Below are 12,075 nucleotides of genomic sequence, written 5' to 3' on the forward strand. Positions count from 1 at the left end.
GACGAGAAAAGGCAGGAACTATTTCTGGAGGGATTGATCAGGCCACTCCAATACCAACTGATGTCTCACTCATTCCCATCCTTCAAAAACTTCTTGACAAGGCCATAGCCCTGGAACACAAGTGAGTTGAGCTAGGCGAGATGAAAAAGGAAGGCTACGAACCAGGGACAACCTGGAGGTAGTACTTGTCCCCATTATGCTTCATCACAAGGTACCCTAGCTCGTGGCAGTTCCGAACAACAGTCTCAATAGATCCAAGCTACTCCTCAAGCAAGCACCCTAGTGAGACTAGTTGCTCCTAATGCATCCATAAAATAGGTCATGCTTTAAATGTGGGCAGTCTAGACATTATGCAAACTACTACCCCAACAAGGCCACTTACACTACTCTTGCTCTGATGAAGCAAGGTCAGGTCACAGGAGGTAAAAACCAGGCCTTATCCATCAATCGTGGACAAGTTAATCAGGTGCAAGCAGAAGCTAAACCCGAAGAACTCGAAGACCAAGAAGAGGTGCCTATTGAAAGTGAAGAAGCATGTGAAGAAGATAATGAGTACCAAACTTAGAGTCTTTTATCTCTATACTAATCTCATGGACGAGATTGTCTTTAAGGGGTAGGATTTGTAAACCCTGAATAATGCATTAAGAAGTTATAGCTAGTTCTTTATTATTTTATAAGAATAATAGTAGGGATTTCTGCGACTTTAGTTATTCAAGAAATAATATTAGAGCTATTTTTAGTATGTGTTTATTATGGGGCATATCCTTTTTTAAATAAAGTGGATGGTGAATTAGGTTACCTGAATAATTCCTATTGAATTATATAACAATGTGAATGCCATGCTTATTGAGTTTCATACATGAAAATAGCTAGTTTGAGGGAATAAATAAACATAAAATATATTTGCATTCATGTTGAATTTTGTTTGTGCATATTTGAAATTTATACCACTTGTCTGAATTTAAATTTGAAATAATGAAAGATAAAAAGAAAGGAAAACCAAAATGCAAAAGCAAAAGAAGAAGAAAAAGAAAAGATGCAGCCGCACCAAGCTAGGCTGAATCTCTCCAGTGGCCCAATTTCACTGTCGTGCGACCCATGTGGTCCTCCCACTAGGCCGTCCTTCACGCGGCCGCAGGCACTACGTGTTGGGGCCCACCCACCAGGGACGAACGAGCTTCGAGCGACCCTTTCCTCACTGTGTGCTGGGCTCAGCTGGTCACCTCCATCCACCTCCCAACAAACTAGCATGCACGCCCATGGAATCCGGCCATGACAGCCCGCAACGGAGGGCCATGCCGTATCGCATATAAGACCCCCTCTCCTCATCCACCTCTCCGCCCATCAAATTTTTCGTGAGCTACCATCGCCGAGCCATCGTACAGAATAGAGAGAGGGAAAGAGAGGTTGGCCGCCCCGCTGACTGCTCGGGGCGGCGCCGTCGGTGGTCCGGAGTCGGACCAGGGAGCTTCACCAGGTTGCACTGTGGTGTTTCGGAGCCTCGTCGCGTGAGGGCGAATAGTGGGGATCCGACGATTTCTCACCGGAGATCAGGGAAACATTGCCGGCCGCCCGCCACCGTGGCCAAGGGAGTCTGCGCTGCGATTGCCGGTGAGACACATCCTTCGAAGTTCACTGCCTTCCCTACTACGTCTAGAAGCGATCCATTCAGCATAGGCCACCTATGCGTTGGGGCGCCGCTCGCCGGCAAAGTCTTGTCGTGGTGCTCCAAACGGGTGGCCCGGCCCGGCCCGGCACGGGTGTATGGACGAGGATTTGAACTCGCGTCCTCCCTCCAACAGGTTGAACACATTAACTGAAACAGACTAACCAGTAGAACTCCAGTGTATTTATGGTAAATATTGAATATAAAATGTTAATATATATATACTATGTTTTATAAAATAAAAAAAATATAATCGTGCCGGGCCGGGCTGGCACTGCGGGCCGAGCCAGCGGCCCAAGCACGGCACGGTTCTCGTGTTGGGTCTAGCCCGGCACTATTAAACGGGCCGTGCTTCGGGCCGGCCCGTTAGGCACGGCCCATTTGGCCATCTATACATGCTCTGCTGCGGTGTGCCGCCGGGAGGGGTGAAGGCAAGCGCGAGTCCATAGATTAGAAAACCAACGGTCAGGATTGGTGGCTAAATAACTTTGCAGCATACTAAATCTAGACCTTTGGATTTCGAGGTGACGGTCATGATCAAAATTAGCGTACCCTTTCGGCTGGTCACTTGTGAGCCGTAGATCTGCGATGAGGCGAACAGAAGTCAATTGTAGTAGTGTTAAACCTAGACCGTCGGATCCATAACAGAGGGATAGGATTAGATTAAAAATAACTCTTCGGCTAGAGCAGATTTGAGCCGTTGATCGGCTGGGGGCGGCTCTGGTGGAGCCCGCTCTAGACTATCGTGGTGACTTTGCAAAAATGCCCCGCCTTTCATTAGAATAAGCCCGCCATCCACAACAGTAATAAAATAGTCACATAGAGTGATAGAGGTCGTGAAATTTACAGGTTGAACCCTAGGCTCTCGGGAATTAATGCCCATGGCCCATATCTCACTGATTTCAATAAAATAAATCCAGAAATTAGTTTGTAGTACAAAAATAAATCTAGAAACTCTATAGAATTCATATCCTATGTTTCAACTCCAAATTAATCCATTCTAGTTGCATTGGACTCATATTAATATTGTTTATCAGTTAGTAACCTTATTATATTATGTATCATACTGATAAAACCAAGCAATTAATTTGTTTAACTTATGTTTAAGAACCAAAAACACAAGAACACAATTTGCAGCACAACTCTCTCTAGGCTACTCTTGTGAACTGGGTGCTTTGGATCTCTCTGGAGTGTTGCTCTAATGCTTAGAAATGAATGTGTTGCTCTTTAGTAACTTGGGTGCTCGACTAGGCTAATAGAAGGGGTATTTGTAGTCCCAAATGCCCCCAAAGAGTTGTTGAGAAAACTACAAAAAATCTGCTCTCGGCACCACCGGACCTCCAATGGTTGTTCACCATCAACAGGATCTGCTCTTGGCTTCCATCCTCACGGGCACCAACCTGGTCTGGTGCACCACCGGAGTGACCACATGTTAGCTAGCAATTGAGATGACCATTGAGGGCTGTAGAGAGTCATTGGACCCGAGGTTTGGTGCACCATCGGATTCGGCCGGTGTGCGAGGCCCCTGAAGACTAATGCATAGTTTTTAATTTACTATTTTATAAATACATGTTAATGTGACTAATACACACGTAAATATTTTAATTTAATACTCGCTTAGTATAAACATGATATCAATTAGAGATTCTCGCGTGACGCGTCTTTTTAAAACTAATTATATTAGATGTCACAAATCATGCATAACGATTTATAAATATAACTTGTCTAGTTTTATAATGTGATTTCAAATCAAATTATAAGTTGGATTAAATCTAAATAAGATGTTTCTCTAAATTTTTTTCCGGATATGGGTTATATTAATTAAAATCAAGTTAGAAGTATAGTTTTACAAGTTTAATCACATAAATATTCCGAAAGTTGTAACTTTCCAACAATAGCTTCAATTTCGGCATTTATTTTTCTCGCGTGACCGTAGAAGCGAGCTCTATTTTTTGTATTTCATGTTTTTATAATGCTTTCTCTTGTATGGTGTCATGTTCTTATGCATTTATAATTGTTTGCTCGTGCTTGTTCGTGTCGGATACATGTCATGAATAGAACGTGATATGTTCCCAAGCTTGAGTGAACCAATGATCAAGCCTTGGTGATCAAGAGTTCAAGTTCTTTGAGTTCTACAAGGTTGAAGACCCTAAGCATCTATTTAGTGAAGGCAAGTGTTCTCTGACCAACTTATGTCCTATTCACATGAAAACTTACATTCCCCCACAACATGATTCAATCTAAGGATTGACTAACTTTCTATTTACCATGTCCTTGTTTACCTTATGGATTGGATTGTAATGATTATCTTAAATGTTAGCACTTAAACTTAATCAATGAACATGATGAGATATATTTATGATACAATGTTTCCAAGATGTTGTGTATGAGTTTGTGATATTAAGGAGACTCGGGTTATGTCCCGAGTACTTCTTCGTAAGGACTGGTTCATTGAGAGGCAATATGGGAAAAAGTGTAGTCATGAGGGTGGTGTGAGACGCCCTTATCTGATTATCTAGAGGAATTTGAGGTGTAGTTTGCCTAGATGGTGTGCCGTCAATGGGGCTCGGGGTGTAGTAATCACTTTGCCGAGGGTGGTTCGCCCCATTGGCGAGTGTACAATGCTAACAACACTGGGAAAACCTAACGGTTGCTATACCTTTAGAGAATCTTTGTAAAGGCTTTGTAGTGAATCCCTAGCCGTTCACCTCGAGAGTGAATACGTGCCTTGCAAGCTCGGGCTAGAAAGGGTGTCGCAACTCATGGTAAAGTGTAAAATCTTTATAGAGGGTTAAGAAACTGGTATATCAGCCATGCTCACGGTTAAGAGTGACCTTGGGATCATCATTGATTAGATTTATAGGTGATCTATGATACAATGGATTATGATGACGACACTATCGATGATGCTTATCGGAGAAAGTTATGATTCATGGGTTAACAATCATGGTATGAGGATAAAACTTGGCTTATGCTAATGATAATAATGACTTGTTAACTTAAAAGCAATTGTTGTGAGCCTAACCCCATATAAAGCTAGTCCACCTCAGTCAAACAGGGCATTTTTTGAGTATGTTGAGTACTCACCCTTGGTTCCATAGAAACATAAGGTTACCCTTGGTGCAATCCATGCTCAGTCGATAAGGAAGGAATTGCTAATGCTGATCCCCAAGAGTTCTAAGACCTCGTAAAGCATGAATATTAGGCATGCGATCTCCCCCAATCAACTGTCTATGGAGGGTTTATTTATGTTGGCTACATATATATTCTATGTACTTTGATCTAAATGATGTTAATGACTCTAGTCTGTAATATTACTTACTGTTTATAATTACTTGAAGCATTGTGCAATGATGAGTCATTTATATAATCATTGTGTATGTGAGTTATGATCCTATCATATACATGATTGACATTCGGGTTGCCTTCTGAAACTGGGTGTGAGTGTGACAGAGAACCACAAACCCAAAGTTCGGATGTGTGGTGCATCTCACACTAAACCAAAGGCAATGGAACAGATGTGGTTACAATTAGACCATTCTCAGTGAGAAATTAAATAGACTATCATGTCAATGTTTTTGTTGATGTGGTAGTGTATTAACGATGAGAGATATGAAATGAGTTTCATAGGGATAAAATTATGTCTATACGGTTTCCAATACATTTATGTCTTGCTTTTGACCTAGAAAACAACAAAAATGAAATTATGCATCGTGTGAGATTATTTCATCGTAGTTTCAAACTTCTTTAGATGATGTGTCACTCTAGTTAATCTTGCCTATAAAACTTCCATTGAGAATATACTTAGGTCGTGTTTGTTTCCATAGTGCTAAAGTTTAGCACCTTTAGCACTTGAGGTTTGTTTGGATACAAGTGCTAAACTTTAGCACATTACCCCTACTTAATGCATAAACTACTAGTAGTACAAGAGCCGACCTTGTAGGGAGGAGAGAGAAGGGGCATTCAGTGGAGGAGAAAGGAGAGAGAAATGAGGTTGAGGATCATTTTAGCACAATTTAGCATATTTGGTGAAGCTAAAATTCTAATGGGTCCCTTGCTAAAGTTTAGCACTACACTTTTGCTAAAGCTTAGCTCCTTGGGATGCAAATAAGGTGGCTAAAAGTGTTGTGTTAAAGTTTAGCACTCATTAGTACTTTGGTGAAAGCTTCACCAAAGGTGCTAAACTGTGCTAAAAGTGATTCCAATTTTATTTCTCTTCTCTCTCCCGAGTCCAGCTGAATGCCCCTTCTCTCTCCTCCCCCACCGTCCGACTCTTTTACTGCTTCTAGTTTAGATATTAATTAGAGGTAATATGCTAATCCCTGCAGTGTTCTATTAGTTGTCGTTTAGAACAAAGACATAGTTTATAAAATATAACTTTGACAATGTTTTTTTTGTTAAAATACAATTAAACTCTTAATATATTTATACTTCTATAAAAGCACATTTTAATACAAACCGGTGTATATAAACATTGGATTTCAAAATTAAATAATAAAACCGTTATTTGTATTCAAAATTTTATAAGTTTGATCCAAACCATATCCAAAACAACAACCAATAGGACATAGGAGGGAATAAAGTTTAGTACTTATATCAAACAACTATCAAATGCTAAAGTTTAGTGGAAATAAACATGCCCTTAGGCCCTGTTCGGTTGTTAGGGATTGAAGCCCCGGATTAATTCCTAGCCGGATTACTTCTCTAATTTATATAGATTTTAATGAGCTGGAATAAATCCTGGTCCATTCCGGTGAAACCGAACAGGGCCTTAAAGAGTCCAGAAAGCATTATATTGCACTCACCATGCATTTGACATGTTCATGGTTTCTCGGATGGGCTGCCCTGTATCTCGGGATCACGCATGCGTGCTTGGTAGTCATGCGGCAAGACAAGATGATCCGGCAGGAGAAAACCATCCGCTCCAGTCCACGGTGTATATAAGCTTCAGCGACACTAAACGCTATCTGTGCCAAATCCGTGCTCGCAAACCATGGCGCGGTTCACGATTTTGCCCCTTCCATACGCACTTATTTTGGTCGCTGCGGCGTGCTCCGTGCTGGGCTACGTCCCTTACGACGCGGCGCCGCGGAGCACCGGCGGGGCCGGGCATCACGCCAGCGCTCGAACTTACATCGTCCTGGTCGAGCCTCCGCCTGCGCACACTCATGAAGACGACGAGGCAGCGCACCGCCGGTGGCACGAGTCGTTCCTGCTGAGCTCCGGCGCCGGCGCCGGCAGCCGGCGCCGCGTTCGCCACTCGTACACGAGCGTGCTCTCGGGCTTCGCCGCTAGGCTGACTGACGACGAGCTCGCGGCCGTGTCCAGGAGGCCAGGGTTCGTGCGCGCGTTCCCGGAACGCAGGGTGCAGCTCATGACGACGCGCAGTCCGGGGTTCCTAGGGCTGACTCCCGACGGCGGCGTCTGGAACGCGACCGGCTACGGCGAGGGCACGATCATTGGGTTTCTGGACACCGGGATCGACGAGAAGCACCCTTCGTTCCACGACGACGGCATGCCGCCGCCACCCCCCAGGTGGAAGGGCGCCTGCCAGCCTCCCGTTCGGTGCAACAACAAGCTCATCGGCGCGGCGTCGTTCGTCGGGGACAACACCACCACCGACGACGTCGGGCACGGCACGCACACCACCGGCACGGCGGCCGGCCGGTTCGTGGAAGGAGTCTCGGCCTTCGGCCTTGGCGGCGGCGGCGGCACGGCGGCCGGGATGGCACCCGGCGCGCACCTGGCCGTGTACAAGGTCTGCGACGCCCAAGGGTGCTTCGAGTCCGACTTGCTGGCCGGGATGGACGCCGCCGTGAAGGACGGAGTCGACGTCCTCTCGGTGTCCCTCGGCGGCATCTCCACGCCGTTGGACAAGGACCCCATCGCCATCGGCGCGTTCGCAGCGGTGACCAAGGGCGTCCTCGTAGTGTGCGCCGGCGGCAACAGTGGCCCTCTGCCCTCCACGCTGTCCAACGAAGCGCCGTGGGTATTGACCGTGGCGGCCGGGTCTGTAGACCGGAGCTTCCGTGCCAGCGTGCGGCTTGGCGACGGCGAGATGTTCGAAGGCGAGTCGCTGGTTCAGGACAAGGACTTCAGCTCCAAAGTGTATCCGCTGTACTACTCAAACGGCTTGAACTACTGCGACTACTTCGACGCCAACATCACCGGCATGGTGGTCGTGTGCGACACCGAGACACCGGTGCCACCCATGAGCTCGATCGAGGCGGTCAGCAATGCTGGCGGCGCCGGCGTTGTGTTCATCAACGAACCGGACTTCGGATACACCATCGTCGTGGAGAAGTACGACAACCTCCCCATGTCGCAGGTGACCGCGGTGGACGGCACAAAGATAATGGGCTACGCCATGAAGGGTACGTCGACGAGCAACCATACGGCAACGATCGTGTTCAACAGCACAGTCGTTGGGGTGAAGCCGTCGCCGATCGTGGCAGCCTTCTCGTCGCGCGGCCCCAGCGTCGCCAGCCCCGGAGTGCTGAAGCCCGACATCATGGCGCCGGGGCTCAACATACTCGCCGCGTGGCCGTCGGAGGTGCCCGTCGGGGCCCCCCAGTCGAGCAGCTTCAACGTCGTCTCCGGCACGTCCATGGCGACGCCGCATATCACCGGCGTCGCGGCCCTCGTCAAGAAGGTGCACCCGGACTGGTCCACCGCCGCGATCAAGTCCGCCATCATGACCACCTCCAGCGCCGTCGACAACGCGGGCAACCAGATCATGGACGAGGAGCACCGGAAGGCGAGCTTCTACTCCGTCGGCGCCGGCCATGTTGTCCCGGCGAAGGCCGTAGACCCCGGCCTGGTGTACGACCTCGGCGTCCACGACTACGCCGGCTACATCTGCAGGCTCCTCGGCGAGGCGGCCCTGAAAATCATAGCCATAAACACCAACTTGACTTGCGCTGAGCTCGAGCCTGTCACCGGAGCGCAGCTGAATTACCCGGCGATACTAGTGCCGCTGCGAGCTGAGGCGTTCGCCGTGAACCGGACGGTGACGAACGTCGGACCAGCGAGGTCGAACTACACCGCCAAGATCGAAGCGCCGAAAGGCCTGACAGTCAAGGTGGAGCCGGCGGAGCTGGAGTTCACGAAGGTAAATGAGAGGAAGACGTTCACGGTCACAGTGAGCGCCGCAGCCGGAGCCAGCAGCGAGCAGGAGCTCGCCGAGGGGACCCTGAGCTGGCTGTCCCACGACCTTGATCATGTCGTGAGGAGCCCAATCGTGGCCGACTCCAGACTTACCTTGAGTTGATTGACACGGTCACACCGCTGCGCTGTCCATTGCGTTCCGCGCGCGTACGTACTACCTCCGTAAAAAATGTCAGTCTTACTTTTGAGCTTTATAAATAAATATATACACAAATACTAATATTTATGATGCTACCGTATGCTTTCGTAAGAAATGTATTTAAAAATCGATACTGTTTTCTGTAAGCTAGATAGATAAATTTAAGAAAAAATAGTCTAAACTTAAAGAGAGCACGAGTGAAGCCTGATGATGTGGTGGAACAATCAGTCACGATCTTGCCAACGTCGGGACGGTTGGACCCAAAGAAAACAAAAATTGAGAAATGATCGAAAGTACTCCTGTCAAGATCGCAATTTTACCGTTCAAAAAACGATATAGGAAAAAAAAAAACAGTTCTGAATTCTAACGTCGGAGCAGATTTGTTTCCATACTAGGCGTTAGAAAATTATGTATTTGAAGATTAAATTAATCTATAAAGCAATCGTTATATGAACAATGGATAACACCAAGCAAAGTTGATAAAAACATGTTCACATAGTAAATTAAATCAATCTTCAATAAACTCATCCTTACAGCGAGGATTGCTGCAGCCTGGTAAAAAATAAGTTTGCAGTGTTGTTGAAGCCTGTTGAGCCCTAGATGGGTAGACGGACGGTCCAGACGGTCCGTCGTGGCGGCGCGAACGGTCTGCGGGTGCGCAAAATCAGTTAGGGCTTCATATTTCTAGCGAGATTTGTTAGCAAAACCTACGAGATTAACTTGACTTGTAACGGGTCCAAATCTCCTCCCTTTATATAGATGAAGAGTTATGGTCGATTGAAACCCCCCAATCGATTCAATCAATTATACTTATTGTTTTTACCTTATACATTAGAAGTAACTCTAGTTTAATCCTAGTTTAGCCTTACTCTACCTTAAATCTTCACCTCTCTTCGGTTCTACGTCGACTATAGGCGTCTTGAGTGGCCTGCCGACGCTAAGACACACCCTATAATCGCTCCTCCCGACGGGGTCTCTCTCAAGAGACGAGATCTAGGTCTGTTGCGAAGAAGATGACTCCCTACGCCATCACGAACCGTCCGAGCCCTAGGCGCGGATCGTCCGAACGTGCACAGAAAAGGAGCCGCTCTTGCGCCCAGGTCGCGGACCGTCCGTGACTCCATAGAAAGCACTGTCAGGCGGTTTATTCTAGTGTTTGCTGGCTAGATCAGCGCCAACACACTTTTTGGCTACTCCGATGAGGAGCAGGTGTCTAGATCTACTAAAAATTAGGCCCTCAAATGGCCGGTTCTAAAGATCACACCGATATCTCTCGGACAATATCCTAAAGCCGGCTGTTGAAAGTCTCATGACTGGTGAACAACATCAATACGAAGACTACATGTGTCAAGCAAAGGAGAAATTCTTGTCACAATACATGGTGGATTGCCGCTAGAAGGTTGTCAAACATGGAGAGACCAACGTCATATCTCTTATATCTTCACTTCAAGTCCCCAACGTAAGTAAACCCAACAACATCCAATCTATTAAACAATATGTAGATCAGTAACAAAATCAAATGAAACAACAGATAGGAGGGTTAGAAGAATCAATTAGAAAATTAACACGTTCGTTGGAGAAATCTGTTGCTCCTAGTTTTCCATCATACGAAACTAGTAATAGGATACCTATGTCTAATACATCAGCAATAAATGGGGATTCGTAGCTCCAACCATTATATGATATGTCGATGAACTCATATCTAGGGCAAATACCACCACCATCATCCCTGCCTGGCAAATCGGCACCCCTGGACACGGTCGGACCGTCCTACTTTCCCTATCGGACAGTTCGAGGCCGCACCAAGACCACCACGTGGCGCCCCAATAGTAGCGAACACAATCGGACAGTCCGGATTTACCACCGGACAATCTGGATATGCATACGCAGAACCTACTGTTGCACACTATGCACCAAGTTATTACACACCACATCAGCAGTATGTTTCGTCCCCTATATATTTAAACCACAACACACCATATGATCAAAGACCGATCAACATTATCGATTGGTGTCGGGGACCATAATTAGGGGTACCCTCAAGACGCCTAATTCTCAGCTGGTAACCCCCATCAGCATAAAGCTGCAAAGGCCTGATGGGCACGATTAAGTCAGGGATCGGTCCACACGAGTGACTCGATCACGCTTCGCCCGAGCCTAGCCTCGGCCAAAGGCAGCCGACCTCGAGAGACTTCCGTCTCGCCCGAGGCCCCCTTTTTATGGCGGACACATCACCGGCTCGCCCGAGGCCTTGGCTTCGCTCAGAAGCAACCTTGACTAAATCGCCACACCGACTGACCAAATTGCAGGGGCATTAAACGCAAAGGTGGTCTGACACCTCTATCCTGACACGCGCCCCCGGCAGGGCCGAAGTGACCGCCGTCACTCCGCCGCTCCACTGGCCAGTCTGACAGAAGGACAGCGCCGCCTGCGCCACTCCGACTGAAGTGCCACTCGACAGAGTGAGTCTGACAGGCAGTCAGGCCTTGCCACGGCGAACTCCGCTCCGCCCGACCCCAGGGCTCGGACTCGGGCTAAGACCCGGAAGACGGCGAACTCCGCTCCGCCCGACCCCAGGGCTCGGACTCGGGCTAAGACCCGGAAGACGGCGAACTCCGCTCCGCCCGACCCCAGGGCTCGGACTCGGGCTAAGACCCGGAAGACGGCGAACTCCGCTCCGCCCGACCCCAAGGCTCGGACTCGGGCTAAGACCCGGAAGACGGCGAACTCCGCTCCGCCCGACCCCAGGGCTCGGACTCGGGCTAAGACCCGGAAGACGGCGAACTCCGCTCCGCCCGACCCCAGGGCTCGGACTCGGGCTAAGACCCGGAAGACGACGAAACTCCGCCTCGCCCGACCCCAGGGCTCGGACTCCGCCCTGGCCTCGGCCGAACGACTTCCGCCTCGCCCGACCCCTTGGCTCGGGCTCGGCCACGACGACAAAAGGCAGACTCAACCTCGGCTTCGGAGGAACCCCCACGTCGCCCTGCCTAGGGCACAGACCGCCACGTCAACAGGAGGCGCCATCATCATCCTACCCCGAATCGACTCGGGTCACGGAGAACAAGACCGGCGTCTCATCCGGCCAGCTCCGCCAGAGGGG

General features: G+C 48.4%; 1 protein-coding gene and 1 long non-coding RNA gene across 2 annotated transcripts; both read left to right on the forward strand.

Moving 5' to 3' along the window:
• The first annotated feature begins 1,174 nt into the window (after positions 1-1,174).
• Positions 1,175-4,030, forward strand: LOC109940215 (uncharacterized). Its single transcript, XR_002262873.3, has 2 exons — positions 1,175-1,611; positions 3,725-4,030. It is a non-coding gene; the product is annotated as an uncharacterized lncRNA (long non-coding RNA).
• A 2,621-nt stretch (positions 4,031-6,651) lies between these two features.
• LOC100191963 (uncharacterized) lies at positions 6,652-9,066 on the forward strand. Its single transcript, NM_001137387.1, has one exon. It carries the CDS (start codon positions 6,660-6,662, stop codon positions 8,934-8,936), a length of 2,277 nt encoding a protein of 758 aa, NP_001130859.1. The 5' UTR covers positions 6,652-6,659; the 3' UTR covers positions 8,937-9,066.
• Positions 9,067-12,075: the final 3,009 nt, after the last annotated feature.

This window comes from Zea mays, chromosome 6, assembly GCF_902167145.1.
Source record: "Zea mays cultivar B73 chromosome 6, Zm-B73-REFERENCE-NAM-5.0, whole genome shotgun sequence".
Taxonomy (NCBI): domain Eukaryota; kingdom Viridiplantae; phylum Streptophyta; class Magnoliopsida; order Poales; family Poaceae; genus Zea; species Zea mays.

Bases quoted from the DNA above. Each gene is read 5' to 3' on its own strand.
- LOC100191963 (NM_001137387.1), top strand. From the start codon at position 6,660: ATGGCGCGGTTCACGATTTTGCCCCTTCCATACGCACTTATTTTGGTC.